The 25,348-nt window shown below is 44.0% G+C and overlaps 1 protein-coding gene across 2 annotated transcripts in view; it reads left to right on the top strand.

Moving 5' to 3' along the window:
- The first annotated feature begins 11,169 nt into the window (after nt 1–11,169).
- The window catches only part of QSER1 (glutamine and serine rich 1), a 154,971-nt gene continuing 140,792 nt past the window's right edge, over nt 11,170–25,348 (top strand). For both annotated transcript variants that reach the window (XM_082270010.1, XM_082270009.1), the window contains exon 1: nt 11,170–11,551. In XM_082270010.1, coding sequence (XP_082126136.1) covers nt 11,448–11,551 — 104 coding nt within the window. In that variant the 5' untranslated portion in view covers nt 11,170–11,447. The remainder of the gene's footprint in view (nt 11,552–25,348) is intronic.

Genomic DNA, 25,348 nt, shown 5'->3' with positions numbered 1-25,348 from the left:
ACTGGCTCTGCCACCGCTGTGCGATCACCAGCATCCGCGCTGCTGAGGGCGGCTCCGCGCTCTCTAGGCCATTTGTGCGTAATCGCGTGTATTTCCATGCATTTGCGCACATGAGGCATAAATTACTGATCAAAAATGCAGATTTTTCTATTTCGTTTTTATTGAAGAATGCACGGCGCTTGTTTACGCGCCTGTGTGTGCGCCCGTGTGCGTGCCTGTGTGCATAGGCACATTACAATTAATGGGCTGTATTTTAGCTCAATAAAAAAAAAAAAAAAGCTGTACTGAGATTTTTCAAGCTGTAGTGTGCAAGAGGCCTTAGAGATCCCCAGAGATACCGGTGGTAAAGCTGGCAATGAGAATTATTGAGAATGCGGAATAATATATAACAGCGGTCAGGTAAGGTGTATGTATTGTCAGCTCTCCAAGAAAGAATGAATCTGGCACACTGCAATCACTTCCTTCCTGTGCCTCTGGGCTCCAGAGTCTGATCTCAGCCATGACAAATTGCATCTTTATTATCACATCTCATTCCCGGACTTCACATCCCTTTAATTACAGTAAACCTGCCATTGGAGGAACATGGAGACTGCTGGCCGCCTCTGCAAATATTTGTCCCTTTGCTATCCCTGACTACAATACTTTGCATCACTGACCTGAAATAAAATGCAGATAAGGACTTTGGATTGTTCTGATCTGCGTTTTTGTTTGATTTTAGTTAAAATATTAACCACTTGAGCCCCGGAAGGTTTACCCCCCCCCCCCTTCATGACCAGGCCATTTTTTGCGATAGGGCACTGCGTTACTTTACTGTCAATTGCATGGTCATGCGACATTGTACCCAAACAAAATATGTGCCTTTTTTTCCCCACAAATAGAGCTTTCTTTTAGTGGTATTTGATCACCTCTGCGTTTCTTATTTTTTGTTCTATAAACAGAAAAAAGACCAACAATTTTGATAAAAAAAACATTTGTTACTTTCTGCTATAAAACAAACTGACAGTTGCGCGGTCGTGCGACGCTGTACCCAAATAAAATTGATGTCCTTTTTTCCACAAAATTAGAGCTTGCTTTTGTTGGTATTTGATTTGATATTTAATTTTTTGTAATATAAACAAAAAAACCCGACAATTTTGTTAAAAAAACATTTTTTACTTTCTGCTATAAAACAAACTGAAAATTGTGCGGTCGTGCGACGCTGTACCCAAATAAAACTGATATCATTTTTTCCACAAAAATAGAGATTTCTTTTGTTGGGATTTGATTCGATTTTTAATTTTTTGCGCTATAAACAAAAAAAGACCGACAATTTTGTTAAAAAAACATTTTTTTATTTTCTGCTACAAAACAAACTGACAGCTGTGCGGTTGTGCGACACTGTACCCAATTAAAATTGATGTCCTTTTTTCCCACAAAAATAGAGCTTTATTTTGTTGGTATTTGATTTGATTTTAATTTTTTTGCACTATAAACAAAAAAAGACTGACAACTTGGGGAAAAAAAAAAACAACAATATTTTTTAACTTTATGCTATAACATACCTAATAAAAAAAAAATGTAAAAAATCATATTTATTAATCAATTTAGGTCAATATGTATTCTGCTACATATTTTTGGTAAATAAATCTCAATAAGCGTATATTGATTGGTTTGTGAAAAAAGTTATAGCGTCTACAAACTATGGGATACATTTATGGAATTTTTATTTATTTATTTATTTTTACTAGTAATGGTGGCGATCAGTGATTTTTAGCAGGACTGCGACATTTCGGTGGACAATTTAGACACCCAACTGACAGCTTTGACACTTTTTGGGGACCAGTGACATTATTACAGTGATCAGTGCTGAAAAAATGCACTGTCACTGTACTTATGACACTGGCAGGGAAGGGGTTAACATCAGGGGCGATCAAAGGGTCAAGTGTGCTCCTAGGAAGTGCTTTCTAACTGTGTGGGGAGAGGCTTTGACTAGAGGAAGACAGAGATCCATGTTCCTGCTTAGCAGAAACACAGGATCTCTGTCTTTCTCTCTCAGAGAATGTAAACAAGGCAGACCGCCGATCTGCCTCTCCTGAGAAACGACCCGCTGTGTCCAATCACATGGGCAGTGGGTCGCTGGCGGGGGGGGCCCCAGACCCAGTGCACGAAATCAGGTACAGGTACACATTGGCGTGTGCAGCCTATTGACATACTGTGTGCACCCAAGAGCACAAACACACGTGTGTATCAGCAGAGCAGAAGAGAGGTGTCAGTAGAGCAGAGATTGGTGTCAGTAGTTTTTATTTTAATAATGTTTCGTACAATTTTGGTTTCTTAATTATTTCTTACAATATTGTTTTTTATTATTTTTTTAGGAGCCCCTTTGGGGGGCTAAGGTGAAATATCAAGGGTCTAAACAGGCCCCTGATGTCTCATTTAAGAATGAACACAGGAGTGACCGGTACAGATCACTCACTGTTTTCATTCAGAAAAGTAAGGGGGTGGGTAAATGAGATATATACCAATCTCTTCCCCCACTCTCCTTCCTGAAACATCCTTCGCAGCAGCCGGTGGGAGAGGAGAGGAGGGAAGCTGTTAGCACTGCAGGGGGGGGAAACGGGGTGCCAGGAAGCGGGTGAAATCGGCACTGCACAGGATGATTAGGGTGTGCCGAGGCGCACCTGGCACACCCTGTGTGATCATATAAGAAGGTACATCATTTTGCGCAGGAGGGCCGCCCTGCCGCAGTATATTTGCGTGGGGCAGTCCTTAAGGGGTTCAAGCTGTTGAGACAGAAGACAGCCAGAAAATGAGCATTTTCAGAGGCAGTTCAGCAATGGTGGCTCCCATCTTTGCTGCCCTTTAACCATCTGTATTAAAGTGATGGGCAGCATATTGGCAGCTACTGCTCAAAAGTTTTGGGGCTGTGCCAGCACTGCAAGGGTTAACTGGTGGTTTTTGTCTAGGGGGATTGGAGAAGGGACATACTGTGTACTTACCTGATCCTCCCCACACAAAACAAGTCCCTGGGGGTTCTACCCCCCCCCCATGCTCTAGTTTTATACAGTGGACTGTTCCTGATGTCATCAACCCTATAGCCCTGCTCTGGACATGAGGACATCAGGAACAGTCCACCTCCAGATCTGGGTGACCGATCTATGAGAGAGACACTTGAGGCAGAAGAGGGTCATAGATTGGGTTCCAAATCAGGGATAGTTGAGAGCAATGAGATAGGGACAAAAGAGGACCATGTCTCCTCAAGGTGTGTCTCCACCTGGGAAGCATGTGACATGGTGACAACACAGGAGGACAACTGAAACAGTTGTCACCCCATAACAGCCAGGAAGTAGCTAGATGAAAAGGAAAAAGACCATCCAGCGCTCAGACCAAGGAACTTAACCCAGGGACTGTGCCACATAATTATTTGAACGATGCAGCCCTCCTCAAACTGGGCGATCTTCAGAAAATTGTGAAAACATGTACAAGAGGGTACAAACGCCTAGTGCATTACCTCCAAAATAGTTTGTTGTAAAATCATGAAATGGTAATATAATCACAAAAGCAGAATAAAATGAAGCTAGACAATAGCAGCAATCCAGCAAGTGAGATGGGCATCCCCACCGATGCCACACTATGGAGAAGCTTACGCGTTTCGGGGGACAGACCCCATTCCTCAGAGCTATCCCAACCAAACAGTGTGTCACCATTTATATCCAAAAAAAAAGGGGGGAAGATTTCTGCGCTAAAAAAATGAAAAATGGTGATGAGAAAAAAGGGGGGAAGGGGAAAAGCTGCTGACACTAGACCAACAGACAGTGATCCAATAAATATAAATAAAAAAATAGTGTAGCGCTAATCATTGTAAATAAGTGAATAATAAACAAAACATCATTAAGAGCCGGTTCACATAGTGGCGACCGACTTGCCGGGGCGACCTGTGAAGTCGCGGTGCATAGCGCGCACTGCAACCTCGAAGGGACATGCACGGACTTCATATCATTGAAGTCTATGGCGGTCGCCCCAAAGTAGTACAGGACCCTTTTTCTAAGTCGGAGCGACTTGTGTCGCTCCTATTAGAACGGGTCCTGTGCTAATCTATGGCAGGTGACCCACGGCGACTTGTCAGCCTGACAAGTCGCCCCAGTGTGAACCGGCTCTTAGAGTGACCATCAATAATGCATGTGATAAGTCCAAAAGAAACAAGGAACCAAAAATTGTGCGAGTAAAAGTCCCAAAAGGTGGAGATGAAAAATAAGAATTCCTGCGTGTTACCAATAGTATGCAGAGAGTAAGGCCGACACGGATGGGGCGTGTGGGTCTGGTGCAGCCGACGCGTTTCGTCATCATAACACGACGTCTTTTGATGACGAAACGCGTCGGTCGCACTAGACGCAACGTCCACACGCCCCCATCCGTGCCGGCCTTACTCTCTGCATACTGTTGGTAACACGCGGGACACCGCGGTCGGACCTCCAGTCCTCTCTTTTGATGTGCCTGCTTGTATCGTTTTATTTGTAAGTAGAGTTTTAAATAAACCTTATTTTAGTATATTACAGGATTACGCTATGGTCTTCTGTCATACATTCTTTATATACGCTCATATCCATTTGACTACTGTGGACCTGCTGTAAAGATCTGGACCTTCCTTGGTGCTGTTCCCACTTGGTGACACTGGAGTCCGTCTGTTGTATCTTTATGCTTGCTGAGGCTATCTCATTCATTTGAGTGGCCATATCGCTCTGGTAAGCTGCCTCCCATTACCTCACATAGTGGCGTCCCTTACCTGCACTTCCCTGTGGTGTCACCAGAGTTGTATAAAGTACTCGAAACCCATACTTGAGTAAAAGTACAAGTGCTCGATCAAAAAGTGACTTGAGTAGAAGTGGAAGTGCTCGATCAAAAAGTGACTTGAGTAGAAGTACTAAAGTATTCAACATTTTTTGTACTTAAGTATTGCAAGTAGTTTTTTTTTTTAATTTTGCTACTCAAGTACTGAAAGTAAAAGTACCAGTAGTTTTGAAAAAAAAAATTGCTACTCAAGTACTGAAAGTAAAAGTACAAGTACTGTGTTATGTAGTTATTAAAGAAAGAAGTCAAAAGTTTGAACATCATATTGTTTTTTTATTATTTCAAATGCAGCTTTTATTTATACATACAGTAGCTTTTATTTTCGTATGCGCTGATAATACACATGTTTTGAGCTTCATGAAACCTGCCATCTACTGTTCTGGCAGTGGTAATTTTTTTAATAGTAATGAGTAACTATGCAGCACAAAAAAAAATTATCGGAGTAGAAGTATTGAAATCATTGAAAAAATGTAGTGAAGTAAAAGTGGAAGTAGGAGAAAAAAATTCTACTCTAGGAAAGTACAGATACCGCCTTTCGGTACTTAAGTACAGTAGTGAAGTAGTTCTACTTAGTTACTATACATCTCTGGGTGTCACAAGAAGAATACACCGTATTATTTTTGGATATCAATTAATTGTATCTTGGGAATTCTTATTTTTCATCTCCACCTTTTGGGACTTTTACTCGCACAATTTTTGGTTCCTTGTTTCTTTTGGACTTATCACATGCATTATTGATGGTCACTCTTAATGATGTTTTGTTTATTATTCACTTATTTACAATGATTAGCGCTACACTATTTTTTTATTTTTATTTATCACCATTTATATGTTTGCACATGGAGGACACATCCTCCCAGCAAAAAAAAAAAAAAAAAGTGGGCGGGAGCACTCATAACCCCTTCCATGAAGACACATCAATACCCCGCAGGGAAAAAAAAAAAAAAACAAGCAGCAACAGAAAAATGGAAAAAAAGAACAGAGGAAATGATCCAGTTGTGGGCCGGAAGGATTTGCCCCCTTAATGACCAGGCCATTTTTGGTGATTCAGCACTGTGTTACTTTAACGCAAAATTGCGCAGTCGTGCGACCCTGTACTGAAATAAAATTGATATCCTTTTTTTCCCACCAATAGAGCTTTCTTTTGGGGGTATTTGATCACCTCTGCAATTTTTATATTTTGCTCTATAAACAAAAAAAGAGCGACAATTCTGAAAAAAAAAAAACAAAAAAAAACAAAACATTATTTTCACATTCTGCTATATAACACCCCCCCCCCCCCAAAAAAAAAAAAAAAACAATTAAGAAAAAATTAATTTTTCATCCTTTTAGGCCAATTTGTATTCTGCTACATATTGTTGGTAAAAAAAAAATCGCAATAAGCGTATTTTTAATGGTTTGCGTAAAAGTTATCACGTCTACAAACTAGCGGAAAGATTTATGTCATTTTTATTTATGTATTTATTTTTTACTAGTAATGGCAGCGATCTGCGATTTTTAGCGGGACTGCGACATTGCAGCAGACAGCTCGGATCCCTAACTGACATTTTTGACACTTTTGGGGGGCCAGCGACATTACTATAGTAACCAGTATGAAAAATATACACTGTACTGTACTAATGACACTGGCAGGGAAGGGGTTAACCTAGGGGTGATCAAAGGGTTAAGTGAGAGCCGAGGGGGTGTTTTCTAACTGTATGGCGGATGGGCTTGTGAAATGATCATAGAGACCTGTGATCCTATTTAGAAGGATCACAGTCGCTCTGTGATCATTTCAGAGAGAAGAACGATCAGCTGTGTTTACAACAGCTGTCTGTCCTTCTATCTCAGCGGGGAGCGATCGCGTGTGTCAGGCAGCAATCATGGCCGCCGGCCCTGTGGACCCCCAGCCCCACACGCGCAACTGACGTATGGCTACCTGCTGCAGTAAATCTGCGACAGGCGGTCGGCAGGTGGTAAAGCACAAAATTGTGGCAACATACCTCCGGCAGCAAGCGAAAAGCTCCAGTACAGCTTTTTTTTTTTCTGAGCTGAAATACAGCCTATTCATTGTAATGTGCCTGTGCACACAGGCGTGTAAATGAGCGCCGTGCATTCTTCAGTAAGAACAAAATAGAAAAATCTGCATTCTTGGACAGTACTTAGCGGCTAATGCGCGCAAATGCGAGCAAATACACCCCATTGCGCACAAATGAACTCACGCGAACATACTGTTGATCTGAAAAATACTAAAATACATATTTTTCAAAAACGTGAGAATACATTTGCGCGAAAAGACGCAAATTTGCGCAAACACATATGTGCGAAAATGCACGCGAACGCGCGAAAATGCGCACATTTCAATAAGACAAATGCTCCTGAAATTTACGGCTGGAAAAGGAGATGCTCAAACAGGAGTATTGTGTGTAAGAGGCCTAATCATGTCACTGGTCCCCAAAAGTGTCAGTTAGGTGTCCGATTAGTCCGCTAAAAATCGCTTATCACCGCCATTTTCAGTGAAAATAAATAAATAAAAATTCCACGCTATAACTTTTGCGCAATCCAATCAATAGACGTTTGCTGGGATTTTTTTTCTTTTTACCAAAAATATGTAGCAGAATACATATTGGCCTAAATTGATAAAGAAATTTGATTTTTTACATTTTTGTATTGGATATGTTTTATTGCCGAAAGTAAAAAATATTTTTTTGTTTTTTTCAAACTGTATGGTCTTTGTTTATAACTCAAAAAAACAAACAAAAAAAAAAACACAGAGGTATGGTCTTTGTTTATAACTCAAAAAACAAACAAACAAACAAAAAAAAAACACAGAGGTGATCAAATTCCAGCAAATAAAAGCTATTTGTGGGAAAAAAGGACATCAATTTTATTTGGATACAGCATCGCACGACCGCGCAATTTCCAGTTAAAATACCGCAGTGCTGTATCGCAAAATATGGCCTGTTCGGGAAGGGGGGGGGGGGGTAATCCTTCCAGGGCTGAAGTGGTTAATGAAAGCTGCGGGTTTCAAAAGATTAAAAATGACTTTAGGAAATACTTTTAAAACTTTGATGAGATTTTAGTGATTGGAGTCCCAGACATGAAAACCTCATTAAATCTTTAATGTATTAATGTGATTCCAGGTGTGACATTCAATATCTTAAAACTTGCAGCTTTCCCAAAAATAAAACCTGGTGAACCTGCAAATATGTGGGGTGACAACTGTCTCCCAATTATGTCCCTGCATTGTGGCCCCTATGTCCCTGCATCGTGACCCCTATGTCCCTGTATTGTGACCCCCCATGTCCCTGCATTGTGACCCCCATGTCCCTGCATTGTGACCCCCATGTCCCTGTATTGTGACCCCCATGTCCCTGTATTGTGACCACCATGTCCCTGCATTGTGACCCCCATGTCCCTGCATTGCGACCCCCATGTCCCTGCATTGTGACCCCCATGTCCCTGCATTGTGACCCCCATGTCCCTGCATTGTGACCCCCATATCCCTGTATTGTGACCACCATGTCCCTGCATTGTGACCCCCATGTCCCTGCATTGTGACCCCCATGTCCCTGTATTGTGACCACCATGTCCCTGCATTGTGACCCCCATGTCCCTGTATTGTGACCACCATGTCCCTGCATTGTGACCCCCATGTCCCTGCATTGTGACCCCCATGTCCCTGTATTGTGACCACCATGTCCCTGCATTGTGACCACCATGTCCCTGCATTGTGACCCCCATGTCCCTGCATTGTGACGCCCATGTCCCTGCATTGTGACCCCCATGTCCCTGCCCCCCAAGTGTGCTCCTGCGTAGTCACATGGACTTCTAATAGAGACTACAATGCTGCTATGGTCCACTGTTGTCACCATCAGGAAACTGAGAAATGGCCTCGGTCATCGCTGTAGACAGGAAGTGGTTGCAGGAGATCAGCAGCACTGAGATGCAACAAAGAATAAAAATAGGGTAAAAATAAATGGAATAAAAACTACATTCTATGGTTTATATTACACCGAGGGTTATCAAATTATAGGTTAATCATTTTAGAGCTTACTCTCACTTGTGGCTTGGAGCAGTAAAGATAGGCGGTTGAGCCATGATTTTATCACCCCCCCCCCACCCCCTTAACTCAACACTGCAGCCAAATGGGGTTGTACACATGCCTTGGCAAATTACATCCCTTGTTGCGTTCAGTGGGCAGTACCACCATCAGACAGGACCAATTCAAATGAATGGGGCTGTGCCACAACAGCCATGCAACTCCTCTCATCTCCTGCTTTGGTTATGGGAAGTGAAGGGAAATCTCCCCAAAGGGAGAAGGGTTGCAAACACTGACAATATTTTTATTGCTGCCCATGCTGAATTGTCCCAGTGATTACTGCCCCCCCCCCCCATTATTTTCGGTTTGGTTCTCACGGGAACAGGAAGTGAGCAAAAATTTCCCTTATTCTATCCAAAACTTGGAAAAAAAAATAGGGACCGTTGTTCTGTTGACAACCTCCCACTATAAAGGGATTTCCTCTCACTTCCTGTTTTGGCTATAGGACAGGAAGTGAAGGGAAATCTCTCCAAAGGGGACATGGGAGTACAGTTGGAACCTTTGACAATACTTGTATTGCTGCCCATGCTGAATTGTCCCAGTGACTACTGCTCCCCTCATTTTTGTATGGGTGTCACAGGAACAGGAAGTGAGCAAAAATCTCCCTTATTCTATCCAAAACTTGGAAAAATACAGGGACCCTTCTTCTGCTGCCAACCTCTCACTTTGAAGGGATTTCCTCTCACTTCCTGTTTACGCTATGGGACAGGAAATGATAGGAAATCTCCCCAATGGGGACAGAATCTCTGGGAGAAGGGTCATAACCTCTAACAATATTTTTATTGCTGTCCATGCTGAACTTTCCAAGTGACTACTGCCCCCCTCATTTTTTATGGGTGTCACAGGAACAGGAAGTGAGCAAAAATCTCCCTTATTCTATCCAAAACTTGGAAAAAAATAGGGACTCTTGTTCTGCTGACAGGAAGTGAATGGAAATCTCCCCAAAGGGGATATGGGAGTACAGCTAGAACCTTTGACAATAATTTTATTGCTGCCCATGCTGAATTGTGCCAGTGACGACTGCTCCCCTCATTTGTATGGGTGTCACAGGAACAGGAAGTGAGCAAAAATCTCCCTTATTCTATCTAAAATTTGGAAAAAAATTAGGGACCCTTGTTCTGCTGACAACCTCTTACTTTAAATGGATTTCCTCTCACTTCCTGTTTGCGCTATGGGACAGGAAGTGATAGGAATTCTCCCGAATGGGGACAGAACCTCCGGGAGAAGGGTCAGAACCTCTGACAATATTTGTATTGCTGCCCATGGTAAACTGTCCTAGCGGCTACTGCTCCCCTCATTTTTTGTATGGGTGTCCCATGAATAGGAAGTGAGCAGAAATTTCCCTTATTCAATCCAAAACTTGGAAAAAAAATAGGGACTCTTGTTCTGCTGACAGGAAGTGAAGGGAAATCTCCCCAAAGGGGATATGGGAGTACAGCTAGAACCTTTGACAATATTTTTATTTCTGCCCATGCTGAATTGTGCCAGTGACTACTGCTCCCCTCATTTGTATGGGTGTCACAGGAACAGGAAGTGAGCAAAAAATCTCCCTTATTCTATCCAAAACTTGGAAACAAATAGGGACCCTTGTTCTGCTGACAACCTCTTACTTTAAATGGATTTCCTCTCACTTCCTGTTTGCGCTATGGGACAGGAAGTGATAGGAATTCTCCCGAATGGGGACAGAACCTCCGGGAGAAGGGTAAGAACCTCTGACAATATTTTTTATTGCTGCCCGTGCTGAACTGTCCTAGCGGCTACTGCTCCCCTCATTTTTTGTATGGGTGTCACATGAATAGGAAGTGAGCAGAAATTTCCCTTATTCTATCCAAAACTTGAAAAAAAAGGGACCCTTGTTCTGGTGACACCCTTTCACTTTGAAGGGATTTTCTCTCACTTCCTGTTTTAGCTATGGTACAGGAAGTGAAGGGAAATCTCCCCTATGGGGACACAGAAGGCAAAACAAACCTGACAGGGGTTATAACCCTCCCTTACTCTGTCAAAATAAAAAAAGAAAGCTTTGACTTTATTTCTACTTCAGGAAAAAGGAATGGAACAGTCTGACACATAAACTATGGATTTTATTTGGAATCTTCTTGCTTTCTTCTATGGGAATTTTTTATTTATTAGACTTGCAATGGTGAGCTGTGGAGTGGTTGCCCTTGGTAACCAATCACATAACTGGTTTCATTTTCCCTCAGCCTGGGAGGAGAATGGTGATTGGTTTGTCCTGTCCTGTCACAATGACGCCAGACGTTCCCTCTCCTCCTGGATGAGGCCTATCGCCGCCTGTACTAGGCCTCTGCTACCAGAAGGGGGAGAGGGAGGAGGCGCCGTGCACGGTGCATCCTGGGAAATAAACCAACATGGGGAAAAGCTCCTCCAGGCTCAGCATGCACGGCCATTGCACGGAGTGAGAGCCTGAGCGGACCCCCGAGCCTGCCGCCACCCCCCTCCGCCTCACAGCCAGCCTGCCTGGGGAGACGATGTGACGGGCCTGCAGAGAGCACTCCCCCCACCCCCCCTCAGACTCTCCCGGATGATGGACAGGAACTACCCGACCCCCACCTTCACCGACCCGCTGGCTTCGGCCTCCCCCGCCGCCTGGGCCTACGATCGGAGCGCGTCTGGCATCAAACCCAGGTAAGCCGGGGGGAGCGAGCAGGAAAGGCCGGGGATGTGAGGCCTAGGAGGCCCTGCGCGCTGGAGGGAGGCGCGGCGGACACCGTCTACTCCAGGCCGGGGATCCTCCCCTCTGCGCCAGGCCTCGGACACTGACACCTGTGGGGGCACAACGTGCTGCTGTCACCCCCGTCCTCATTCCTATTCACTTCCAGGGCTGTGCTACTCTTCTGTATGGGACTTTTACTGCATGACAACCCCACTGTGTACCAGACACACACAGGACTACAACTTGCAGGGACTGTCCCTGGACACTGGGACCTACAAGTCACCCCTCACCCATGTGCTCCCAACACATTGTTTATTTTAGTATATACGTGTGTGTGTGTATGTATGTATGTGTGTATATATATATATATATATATATATATATATATATATATATATATATATATAATTAGTAAGAAAGAGTTATGACTGCTGTTTGTTTTGTTGGTTGTGATCCCCATGGGGGAGATTTTTCTTCACTTCCTGTTTTGGAGACACCACAGGAAGTGAAAGAAACCCCCCCCCCCCGTTAAGTTGCATTTACATCTTTCAGTTTCCCAAACCAAAAATGTGTGTTTTGCTGCGTAATTTTGGAAACGCGCTGTAATCGCTAGTTGTACTTGCAGTGCCATTTCCTAAACGAGCAATGGGTGCTGACTGCTTCTATGTTCATTAAAACTGAAGCATAATAAATTGTAAGCTATGCTTCAGTTTGTGAATAAAGGGGGAGCCTCTGTACAGAGCGCTTGATGATCATTCAGTCTGTGTCATCAATTACTTTTTATGTCTCAATAGGGAAATATCAGGGGTCTGTTTAGATCCCTGATTTTTCCCTATAGTGCCCCCCCCCCCCCAATAGGACTGTTAAATGTAAAAAATAGTTAAAAAAAAAACATAATTAGGGGTTGCCCATATGTGCTTTACTCTCTAAAAAGTGATCTGCATTCATATTGATCTTCTGAGAGCATTTTTGTATCACCTCCCTGTTTTAACCCCTTTCGGACCGGAGCATTAGTTGCTCAATGACCAGGCACTATTTTGCGATTCGGCACTACGTGAGTTTAACGGACAATTGAGCCGTCGTGCGACGCTGTACCCAAACAAAATTGACATCCTTCCCCCCCCCCCCCCACAAAAAGAGCTTTCTTTTGGTGGTATTTGATCACCTGTGCAATTTTTATTTTTTGCACTATAAACAAAAAAGAGCGACAAATAACAATATTTTTCAAATTATTTTTTTTTATATGAAATTCTCAAAAAATGTAAAAATCTAAATTTTTTAACATTTTAGGCCAATTTGTTTTCTGCTACATATTTTTGGTAAAAAAAAAAAAAATCACAATAAGCATTATTCGGTTTGCGCAAAAGTTATTGCGTTTACTAACTACGGGAAAGATTTGTAATTTTTATTTTTTTTATTAGTAATGGCGGCGATCTTCTTTTTTTTTTTTTTTTTTTGCATGACTGTGACATTGCGGCGGACAGATTGGAAACCCCAAACTGACATTTTTGACACTTTTGGGGGTACCAGTGACATTACTACAGTAATCAGTGCTAAAAATATGCACTGTTACTGTAATAATGACACTGACAGGGAAGGGGTTAACAGTATAGGTGATCAAGGGGTTAAATGTGACCCTAGGGGAGTAATTCTAACTGTCAGGGGGCGTGGCTTGTGAAGTAATCACAGAGACATGCGATCCTATATAGCAGGATCACATAGCTTCTGTGATCACTTCAGGGAGAATGACAGACGGCTGTGTTTACATCGGCCGTCTGTCCTTCCCTCACAGCTGTGGGAGATCACGAGTGGCCGGTGGGCCATCAGAGCCGCCGGTTACACGCGCTGGCTCCCCAGCTGACGAACGGGGGCGGGAGCGCGCCTCCGGCAGCGCGCGATCGCCCCCTAGCTCCACCCAGGCGAGCGCCGTACATGTTCGGCACTTTGCCTGGTTAAACTCTTTAACCCGGCACTGCACGTGGTTGCACAAAGCATGTAGGCGCTCCGGTCTCCCCCAATAATTGCTTTATTTTGTAGTTGCTTTTAATATAAGGATCCAGGGATGTCCTCGCCTGAGCCCATTCTTCAGTAAGCTTCGGGTTCAGGCGCTGGCATCTTTACTCAGGCTGCATGCATGTTTTGAATCGTGGGCAGAAGTTCTGCCATTCTGCTCGCAATTTCAAAATGCCCAGGTGGCAATTACAAATGCACAATGCACATTTCAGATGTTCATTTGGATGGTGCGGTTCTGCTGCATTTGTCGAACGATAAATTGCGGTAAACTGCATGGTGCGACGCATGTCGGTGTGTAAAGTTCAGGAGCTTCTGTTTGGTGTCTTGCTTCAGGCGATGTGGTTTGCCGTTGTTGCAGCGCGATTTATAGCGGCAGAGCTGCACTGCGTTTTAGGTGCCATTTAACAGAATGGCATCTGAAATGTGCGATTTGTCATTCACGCTTGGATGTTTTGAAATTTTGGGCAGAATCACAGATGTGTGAATGCTGCCTAGGGAAACCGACAGTGAAGGCTTGCAGCTGCACATGCGGATCAGCGATGTGCTTTGTGATTGGTCCTGCATTCTTCTGGGACCTGTGATGTGTCCTAGAAGCCTATAGGGCAGGGGTCTTCAAACTATGGCCCTTCAGGTGTTCAGGAACTACAATTCCCATCATGCCTAGTCCATGTCTGTGAATGTCAGAGTTTTACAATGCGTCATGGGATGTGTAGTTCCGCAACAGCTGGAGGGCCGTACTTTGAGGATCCCTGCTATAGGGGAAGAAGAGGGGATCAAAATTCTGCTCAGTGATCTGACTGGAAGTGGGGGAGTGGGTACCTGTCAAAAATCAGGCCCCCGCTGGCAAAATGTAAAGGGGGGGGGGGGCAAGGAAGAGAGGAATGTCTCCTTTTGGGTTAGAGATAATAAAGTCTTGTTTTTTTTTTTTTTTTTGTTTGTTAAAAATAACAAACATGTCATACTTGCCTCCTCTGTGCAGTTGGTTTTGCACAGAGCAGCCCCAATCCTCCTCTTCTCGGGTCCCTCACTGGCACTCCTGGCACCTCCCTCCTGTTGAGTGCCCCCAAAGCAAGCACTCTACTTTGAGGGCACCCGAGCCACATGCGTCCATTCAGACATGGAGCCGTGGCCGGGCCCTGACCCCTTTCTCTCCTCATTGGCTGGCTGACTTTGTCAGCAGCTGGAGCCAATGGCGCCACACTGCTCTCTCTTCCAATGAGAAGGGGAGTCCTGGGCAGCGGAGAAACTCCTGCAACATCACTGGATCTAGATGGACCTCAGGTAAGTATTAGGGGGGCTGCTGCACACAGGTTTTTTTATCTATATGCATAGAATGCATTAATCACTTCCTGACCGCCTGCCGCAGATTTATGTCGGTACTTTGACTTTAAATACCAGGGATATGGCAGCAGATAGCTGCCATGACCCCGGTACTTTCTTACAGGGCAGGCGGTCCTCTTCCACATAAGTCCCAGCGGTGGATGCGCCGCAGGATCACTTATGGGCGGCGAGAGAGGTGCACCCCTGCTGCTTCCCGGTCGTTTTCCCTGCTTACCAAAGCCGTCGGTAGCAGGGAAAGCGATCTGGTCTGTCCATGTCTCAGGCAGGAAGTCGAGTGAAGGCAAGATGGCCCCCACTCGGCTCTATGGCCTTGGAGGACCGGAGTGACGTCGTATGTCGCTTCCTCCCAATGGCCTTAAAGGGCCCCTTTTTTTTTTTTTTTTTTTTCCATGCTGAAAATACTTTTTTTTTTTTTTTTTTTTCTTTGCTTTTAAGTATAGATGTGAAATCTGAGGTCTTTTTGACCCCAGATCTCACAATAAAGAGGACCTGTCCTGCTTATTTCTATTACAAGGAATGTTTACTTTCCTTGTAATAAGAATAAAAGTGATCAAAAAATCTTTTTTGTAAAGGGACAGTGTAAAAATAAAAAATTAAAATAAATAAGAAAAAAAATTTGAAGCGCCCTGACCCTCCGAGCCCGCGCACAGAAGTCAACACATACGCAAGTCACGCCCACATATGTCAACTGCGTTTTAAACCACACGTGAGGTATCGCCGCGATCGTTAGAGCAAGAACAATAATTCTAGTCCCAGACCTCCTCTGTAACTCTAAAATGGTAACCTGTTGAAATTTTTAAGGCATTGCCTATGGAGATTTTTAGGTACCATGTTTGTCGCTATTCCACGGGCGTGCGCAATTATGAAACATGACATGTTGGGTATCTATTTACTCGGCATAACATTATCTTTCACATTAAAGAAAAAAATTAGGCTAACTTCACTGTTTTTTTAATTAAAAAAAAAAAATTTATTTTTTCCAAAAAATTTGCGTTTGTAAGACCGTTGTGCAAATATGGTTTGACAAAGTATTGCAGCAATCTCCATTTTATTGTCTAGGGTCTCTGCTAAAAAAAATATATTTGTTTTTCACTGTAAGAACGGTAAGGATGTGGAATTCTCTTCCACAAGCAGTCATATCAGCAGGGAGCATTGATAGTTTCAAAAAACTATTAGATGGACACCTTAATGACCACAACATACAGGGGTATACAATGTACGGTTAAAAGCAAACACACACACGCATCATAGGTTGAACTGGATGGACTGATGTCTTTTTTCAACCTCACTAACTATGTAACTATGTAACTATGTAACTATGTTTGGTATTATTGTTTGGGGGTTCTAAGTAATTTTCTAGCAAAAAATACTGTTTTTAACTTGTAAGTGACAAGTGTCAGAAATTGGCCTGGTTCTTAAGTGGTTAAGATAAAAAAAAAAAAGAAAACCTTCAGCCTTTACAACCACTTTCAGTTTCGTTTAATGACACCCCAAGAGCAGGGAGCAGATGCAGGAGAAAACACGCCCAATGCTCTGACGCCAAAGGTTTTGGATCTGCTTTGGGGCATGCAGGGGAGCCTATTGAAGTGAAAAAGGCTGCCCTAGATGGGACATGCATTAAAAACACGCTAAAATGCAAGGCACTGCGCGTTCCTGCTGTGTTCAGGTGTGAATGGGGCCTTATTTGTCACTGGAACAAGTGTCCCCATTGAATGAATTATTTTATTTATTACAAATATTTATATTGAGTTTGTTCAGCCCTATATTGTATATTCACATCAGTCCCTGTGCTCAAGAAGCTTACAATCTAAAGTCCCCTAACTCACATTTATACATACACATACTGGGGCCAGTTTAGACAGGTGCCAGTTAACCTACCATGTCTTTGGAGTGTGAGAGGAAACCGGAGTTCTTGGAGGAAACCTATGCAGGCATTTTCTCTCTGTTTCTGTTCTGGTGACAACTACACAGGTTGGATATTCCTGTCACTTTCTGTGCCAGTGAATACGCTGCGGCTGGATGCTGCCCTTGATTTCTGCTTTCAGTCCCCCATTTACACTTGGCATTTTTTTGCATGACTTGCATAGGACAGGCCAGTCATTTTTAATGTGTTGCCCTATCTTCGGTAAAGTAGCTCAAATAGCTTTTTGCTGCGTTGTGCCTTGTACTTTTTTTTCACTGCATGTTTTTCTGCACATCTGATTGCCACACTTGGGTTGCTATTATTGAATGTCACCACAAATGCAATACTTGATTGTAGCAAATTGTGTAAATCCCATTCACACCAGTGCAACTTGTCATGCAATTACAGTAACAAATCTCATGACAAATCTCACTCTATTGTTGGCAATGGAACTGTTCAAATCGGGGCAACTCCGACTTTCCTGCCGCACAGAGTTGAAAAAAAGGTTCCGGGACTATTTATTTATTTTTTTTGATTTGAGGTGCAACTTGCTTAGACATCTGTGCATGAAGTCGCACAGATATCAGACAAGTTGCACCAGGCTGAAATCTTGCTACTTTAAGTGAAGTAGGACAATCTCAAATTCACATTTAGTGCGAACAGTGCTAAACATGCACAAAAATATGCAATTGTTGCACACATTTACAAAACATGAAGCCTCAAGGACTGTGGGTGGACATACTGTACATCCCTGAACACACACAGCCCTAAGACTCTGTAAACACTGCGACTTTGCCCTGCAACTTTATTCCAACTTGGATGCTAGTTAGGAGCCTGTATAAGGGCTGAAATCGCACCTTTGAAATTGGATCAAAGTAGTGCAGGAACTTTTTCTAAAGTCGGAGTGACTTTTTTAGTATCGGATAAGATGGCTCTCATAGGGAAACATTGAATTTTACATGTCATGCGACTTGGAGTCTCAATGTGAACCAAGCCTAAACCTGAGTACTGGCTGATAGTGCTGTATTTCATGATGTCATAGATTTTGATGGGCTGCAGGGAGGCACTGAAGCCCTGCCCAGACATATGTGAACGGAGCCTTCTCTGTTTGTAACCACTGACCGTTATCACTGAAAATAAAGGAAAACTTCAAACACTCCCAGAACAGTAACAGAGGGGTAATTATCCAATGGGGACACTAGTTATAATGACAACAAGGGATTCACCTACAGTATCTCACAAAAGTGAGTACACCCCTGACGTTTTTGTATATATTTTATATCTTTTCATGTGACAACATTAAAGAAATTATCCTTTGCTACAATGTAAAGTAGTGAGTGTACAGCTTGGACATTTATTACTTAGGGGGTGTACTCACTTTTTTTGCCAGTGGTTTAGACATGAATGGCTGTGTGTTGTTATTTTGAGGGGACAGCAAATTTACACTGTATACAAGCTGTACACTCACTACTTTACATTGTAGAAAAGTGTCATTTCTTCAGGTCCGGTTCACACTGATGCGATGCGGGAAGGCTGCGAACTCGCAGCCTGTTCCCGCATCGCACACGCACCCCCTGCAGTTCACACTGCCATATGCGATACGCTGGGGGTGTCAATGTAATCTTAACGACACCCCCAGTTTGATCGCATATCGCAGTGCGATCGTGCAGTTCGCACAGGATCGGATCGCACAAGTGTGAACCGCTGTGCGATCCGATCCTGATGCGGCTGCAAAAATGCCTCCTGTGCGTGTTTGCTGCGGGAGCGATGCGAATTTAGCCATACAGTTTGTATGGCTAAACTCGCACCGCACAGCTGATCGCATGTAATGTCGGAGCAGTGCGCTCCGACATTACATGCGAACCCCGCACACGCACAAGTGTGAACCGGGGCTTAGTGTTGTCACATGAAAAGATAGAATAAAATATTTACAAAAATGTGAGGGGTGTACTCACTTTTGTTAGATACTGTAACTTTGGAGAGATTTCCTCTCCGTTCCTGTTGTTGTGGCTGTGGGACTGGAAGTGAAGGGAAATCTCCTCCCATGGGCAAAAAAAAAAAAAAAAATAATCTGATGGAGAGAAATAACCCTCCATTACACGATACAAAAAGTGTGGGGTTTACTGGTGATTTTCTGCTCTAAAAATGCCCATTCATTTTAATTGCCCCTGATCACATCCTGAGCGTTCGTTCTGTTATCTTAAGCAAATCTCCCGTCACTCAAAAAAGTACATTCGCTTCTTTTTTGGCAGATTACAGGCTTTTTTTTTTTTTTTTCATTTGTCACTTGTTAACCTAAAAACGCCCAAAAAAAAAAGACTGTGAAAATAGCAATGCCTAGATGTGAACGTAGGCTTAGGGCTGGTTGTGTTGGGGCAGATCAATGTCATGTTGCAACACATCACACTGTTTACTTTTTTTTCTTCTTTTTCTCTTTTAACTTTTTTGAAATATCACAACTTTACATTTATTTCTGCTCTTTGCAACAGCACATGTCTGTAACCTGTGAACCCCTGCTTGTGGTGTTGGTTAAATATTCCCAAGCACAACCACTGCAGGTCTTTGCTGTCTCTCCCTTATACAAAATTGTAACATAAACTAATGACAGTGCTTATGAGTTTCTCATGTCCATCAATCAGATTCAAACTTGTCCTGGAAGTTTTAGTATTATTGGTGACACAGGATTTTATGGACCACAGGTTTCAGAACATATGCTCTAGGTAACCTTGTGAGTTTCTCTCTGAATTCTGGCTGCTAGATATTACACAAAATTCAGATTAAAGTATAACTAAAGGCACAACCTGTTTTTTAATGTTAGATGGAGTGCAGGGGGATTAGAATGCCTGTAAGGTTTTATTGCTGTCTGTGCCCCTGTTCCATCCTCTCTATTTGCCCTGTTTTCCATTGAAAGAAAATCCCAAATTTTGGTTTGTCCCCAGAAAAGTAATAGAGGGGAAATGGTCCAATGGGGGGGACTAGTTCTGGTGGTCTCCAGGGATTTTCCTTAATTTTCAGCGCTTTCCTTTCAATTCCTGTTTTGGCTATGGGACAGGAAGTGAGAGGAAAGCGCTGACAGAGGTTATACCCTCCCTTCTTCCAAGATGCGAAAGTGCTGCCTATAGTTCTACTTTAAAGCGGTTGTACACCCGAAAATTAAAAAAAAAAAAAAAAAAAACCTGCAAGACAAAGGCATAATGAGCTAGTATACATCGCATACTAGCTCATTATGTATTACTTACCTTAGAACGAAGCCCCGACACGGACCCCCAGAGATTGCTGCGGGCGCTGCCATGAACCCTCGGCGTCTCTTCCGGGTTCGGCGGCTACGGCGCTCTGATTGGGCGGAGCCGCGATGATGTCACTCCCGCGCATGCGCGCGAGAGTGATTTTCCGGCAAGCTCCCGGCAAGGAAAACTGAAGGTCCCCCCCGGACCTTCAGAATGCATGCGCCGCTCGCGTGAGCAGCTGCATGCACTGCAAATATCTCCTAAACCGTGCCGGTTTAAGAGATATTAATTGTACCTACAGGTAAGCCTTATTATAGGCTTACCTGTAGGTAAGTGTCAAAAAGCACTATACTACCGCTTTAAATGAAATTGTACTTCCTAATTGTAGGGAAATTACAGTGTTTAATGGACGGCATTAGTTACTCTCGGTTTGTTTTCAGTTGTTGCTTGGAATTAATCTGTAGCATTCTCTGAATTGTTTTGAGGGTGACCTATAGAGTGAAATTGTTTTCATATTTTCTATCCTTATTGACCCTAAGTGTCCGTTAATCTGGCACTTGTCCACTCTGGCTGCTGTCAACTTTGGTTTCTTCTGTTCCTGCACTATTAACGCTGTGCTGCTTGATCAACACCTACAGAGCTTATCTATTTCTCTTTCTTTCATTGACACACAGCTCCGTTTCTACTTGACAGTTGGGTTATGCTGCCCACTACAGGATTAGGACACTAGGAAGGAAAAATCTTTACTATGCATATGGGGCTGTCCCTGGGGGTATACACCCACTCAGCCAAACGCACTTTTTTTTTTTTTTTATTGTTTTGGTTTTTGTTCTTTCTGCCTAGTGTCCTAGGAGTAAAGATCTAGTTCCTTGCTGGGATCTCTGGTCCTGGAATTTTTTTCCTATCATGTTTATTTTGTTCCTGTGACAATCAACTGCCGGACTGGTTGATGTACTGGATAATCTAGATCCAGAGGGTCCCCCCAGTCTGGCCAGCGAGTGTGCGCAGGCTTCAGCTCCGTGCTAGGTCGGCCACAACATAGCTACACTGGACGGGGGCTGGCCTGTAAGTTAAACACCTCGAGGTCGCATACGACCTCAGTCGCAGCGTTCCCCCTTTGCCCACCCTGTTCCTGGTATGGTAAGTAGCTGCCCCCCCCCCCCTCTTCTAACCCTGGAGGTTTTTGGGGTAGACATGGGCCCTTCCCTGGGACAGTTGGACCCCCGGGTTCCCCTCCTTCCCATGCAGCGTTTCTCCCCCCTCCCTTTTTGATCCTCTGCGGAATTGTTACACCCCCATCTGCCTTCACCTGCCCCCCCATGAGGTGGTTTTACCTTTTAGGTCGGTCTGGGGTGTCAGCTTTGGCGGTCGTTTTCCAATGACCTTTGGCCACACACTCCCTGGTGTGTACCTTTCTTTAGGGTCTCCGACACATGGTCTCTCCAGGGTGGGCTCTGTTGCCTCCTTGGGATCTCAACTTGGTGCTTTCAGCTCTACAGAAGCCTTCCCTTGAAAATATTTGTGAGATCTCCCTCCTTACGCTGTCCCAATAGGTGGGCTTTTTGGCGGCATCACCTCTGCGCACAGGGTGTCAGAACTGGCGGCATTATCCTGTTCACCTTATATGGGGATTCACAGGGATAGGGTGGTTCTTTGCCCTTATCCATCATTCCTTCCAAACGTTGTCTTTTTTTTTTTTTTTTTTATTTGAATGACTACATTGCGTTGCCTTCCCTGTGTCCTATGCCTAAAGATCGGAAGGAACTTGCCTTGGATGTGGTTAGGCAATCAGGGTGTACCTGGCAGCTTACAGAGTCTTTCAGGAAGTCAGACTCTCTTTGTGCTCACGGACAGACCTCGAAAAGGGTTGTCCGCTTCCTCTGCGACCATTTCCAGATGGATCAGACAAATGGTGGTTCAGGCCTATTCCATCAGGGGTCAGGTTCCTCCTTTCTCTGTCAAGGTGCACTCTACTAGGGCGCTTAGTGCCTCCTGGGCCTTCTGTCATCAGGTATCGGTGATGGAAGTTTGCAAGGCGGCCATCTGGCCGTCGGTGCACACTTTCACAAAGTTTTATGAGGTGGACGTGTTGGCATCTGCGGATGCTTCTTTTGGTGCAAGGTTTTGCAGGCTGCTGTTTAGTTGACCTGGTCCTCTTTGAGGGTGTATTTTTTTTTTTTTTTTCAGGTGAGCTCCAGTTGTTTATGATTGAGCTCCATGTTACCTGTTTGGCTATGGTTTAGCCTTGGGAATTTCTTCTTGCTGTTACCACCCCTCATGTTTGACACTGCTTTGGGAAGTCCCAACTGTCAAGATAAGGAGCTGTGTCCGTTAACGAACAAAAAAGAAAATGGGATTTTTGACTTTCTGTAAAATCCATTTCTTAGGTGGGTGCTGTGTCCATCAATAAACATATCTGTGGAGTTTGCTTTCTTCCGACATTGCTTGTAACAAAACTGAGTGCTTATGGTTTAGGAGTGGGCGTATACTCCCTGGGACTGCCCATAGGCATAGTCAAGATTTTTCCTGCCTAGTGTCTTACTCCTGTAGCGGGCAGCATAACCCAACTGTCAAGAAGATAAGGAGCTTTCCCAGTCAATGAAAATCAAAGAAATGGATTTTACGGTAAGTCAAAATTCCCATTTTTCTTTTTTCCTGACATGGTGGGGGAATTTTATTAAAACTAGAGTGTAAAATCTGGTGCAGCTCTGCATAGAAAACCATTCAGCTTCCAGGTTTTATTCACAAAGCGTAAGGCCCCTTTCACACAGGTGGACCGTTCAGATCTGCCTGTCTGGTTTTTTTGGGCGGATCTGAACGGTCCCCCCATGCATTCCTATGGGGCATCGGATGTCAGCGCAGACATGTCTGCTGACATCCGACCTGATGCGATCCGTCAAATCTGGACGGTTGGAAACCCTATTTTCCATCCGTCCAGCGGATCGGAGGGCATCGGATGAGAACGGACCGACGGTCCGTTCCCATCCGATTTCCCCCATAGAGATGCATGGGGACCTGACAGCTGTGTCTCCGCACACAGCACGGAGACACAGCTGTCCTCCTGCTGCTCAGCGGGGGATCGGCGGCTCTATCCCCCCGCTGAGAAAAACGGACTCCGTCCAACGGACGGAGTGTGTGAAAGGAGCCTAATCAAACAAGCTGAAGTTAGAAGCTGATTGGCTACCATACACAGCTGCATCAGATTCTGAGTGCTCCAGCTTTGGGCTATGTTTACACTGCTCTGTTACATTTGAGTTTTTACCACGTTTTTGGTGCGTGTTGCACCTGTGAAGAAATGACATGGAACTCAAAAACTGCAACCGCAGATGCATTTTTGATGCACTTTATTTATTTCAATGGGGAGGTGCATTTTTTGGCAGCAAACTGCACCAAAACATGCACTAAAAATGTGGCAAGTAGGTTATTTTTGTAAAGGCAGCGAACCCACAATTGTCAGTGTGAAGAGTTTCATGGTAACGCATTTTTCTTCCGCTTTTGTTTTACAAAAGCAGAAGAAAAACGTATCAGTGTGAAAACAACTTCAGTAAATCAACCCTGGTGTGTCTGGAAATACTATAGTATAGTCCTTTTCATAGATTGTCCCATAATTTAAAAAAATAAATATATACACCCTATATTGTCAAAAGTACTGGGACACCTACCTAGGTGCACATATATAACTCGATGTGGGATCCAGCACGATTCTAGTGCGGGTTCCCGCATCGGATCTCCCTCGCAGGCAATTCACACTGCCCTCTGTGAAGCACTGTGGTTGTCAATACAAAGTTAATGACACCCCCAGCTCGATTCGCAAATTGCATTGTGAACTGTTAATTCGGACAGGAATCGGATCGCACGTGTGAACACATTTGCGATCCCATTCCAGCGCATGGATGAAAAAAGGTTCCTGCACCTTTTTCACGTGAAACCAATGCGAGTTCAGCCAAATAACTGTATGGCTGAATTTGCATTTGGACAGACACCACATGGGATCCGCACAGCAACGCGGTGGGAATAACATGCATTGTCTGACATTGCATATGTGTGAGCCAAAGCTCACACACACATGAACTTTAAAGGCATCCCAGTCTTAGTCCGTAGGGTTCAATATTGAGTTGGCCCACCCTTTGCAGCTATAACAGCTTCAACTCTTCTGGGAAGGCTGTCCACAAGGTTTAAGAGTATCTTTGGGAATGTTTGACCATTCTTCCAGAAGCACATTTGTGAGGTCAGGCACTGATGTTGGATGAGAAGGCATGGCTTGCAGTGTCCACTTTAATTCATCCCAAAGAGTGTTTGGTTGAGGTCAGGACTTTGTGCAGGCCAGTCAAGTTCCTCCACCCCAAACTGGCTCATCCATGTTTTTATGGACCTTGATTTGTGCTCTGGTGCGCAGTCATGTTGGAACAGGAAGGGGTCATCACCAAACTGTTCCCACAAAGTTGGCAGCATGAAATTGTCCAAAATGTCTTGGTATTCTTATGCCTTAGGAGTTCCCTTCAAGGGGCCAAGCCCAACCCCTGAAAAACAACCCCACACCATACCCCCCCCCACCAAATGATTTGAACCAGTGCACAAAGCAAGGTCCATAAAGACATGGCTGAGCGAGTTTGGGGTGGAGGAAGTTGACTGGCCTGCACAGAGTTCTGACCTCAACCTGATAGAACACCTTTGGGATGAATTAGAGCAGACTGCGTGTCAGGCTTTCCTGTCCAACATCAACACCTGACCTCACAAATGCTCTTCTGAAAGAATGGTCAAACATTCCCATAGACACACTCCTAAACCTTGTGGAGATCCCAGAAGAGCTGAAGCTGTTATAGCTGCAAAGGGTGGGCAACTCAGTATGGCAATAAAGTTCATGTGAGTGTAAAGGCAGGCGTCCCAATACTTTTGAAATTTTTATATATATATATAATTTCTCTAGCAAAGGTGTGTAGTTCCAGAACAGGGAAGATTGGGTACAACAGTGAGTGGGAGAACATACAGGGACAGATGAGATGGTGAGGGCTAAAATGCAACAGTGGTAGGTGGACCATTTTATATATCCATTCTGCCTCATCCTTAAAGCGTTTTGTTACCCCAACACTTCATATAGCTGGTATGTACCTGCTGTACCATGTACTTGTATGAGAAAGTATCCTTTATTCTTTGTATTGCTTCTTTTATGTAAAATCCTCTGGTGTTCCTGCCAGTCCTCTTGCTTTCCTATTAAAATCTGACCACGGTAAGCAGAAGAGCACACCGTGGTCAGTTCTCTAGCTACACTGGGAACTCTATGTACT

Source organism: Pelophylax lessonae (assembly GCF_965119305.1).
Source record: "Pelophylax lessonae genome assembly, chromosome: 10".
Lineage (NCBI taxonomy): Eukaryota > Metazoa > Chordata > Amphibia > Anura > Ranidae > Pelophylax > Pelophylax lessonae.
Note: the sequence above shows the minus strand (reverse complement) of the source record. Positions and strands in the feature narration are given on the sequence as shown.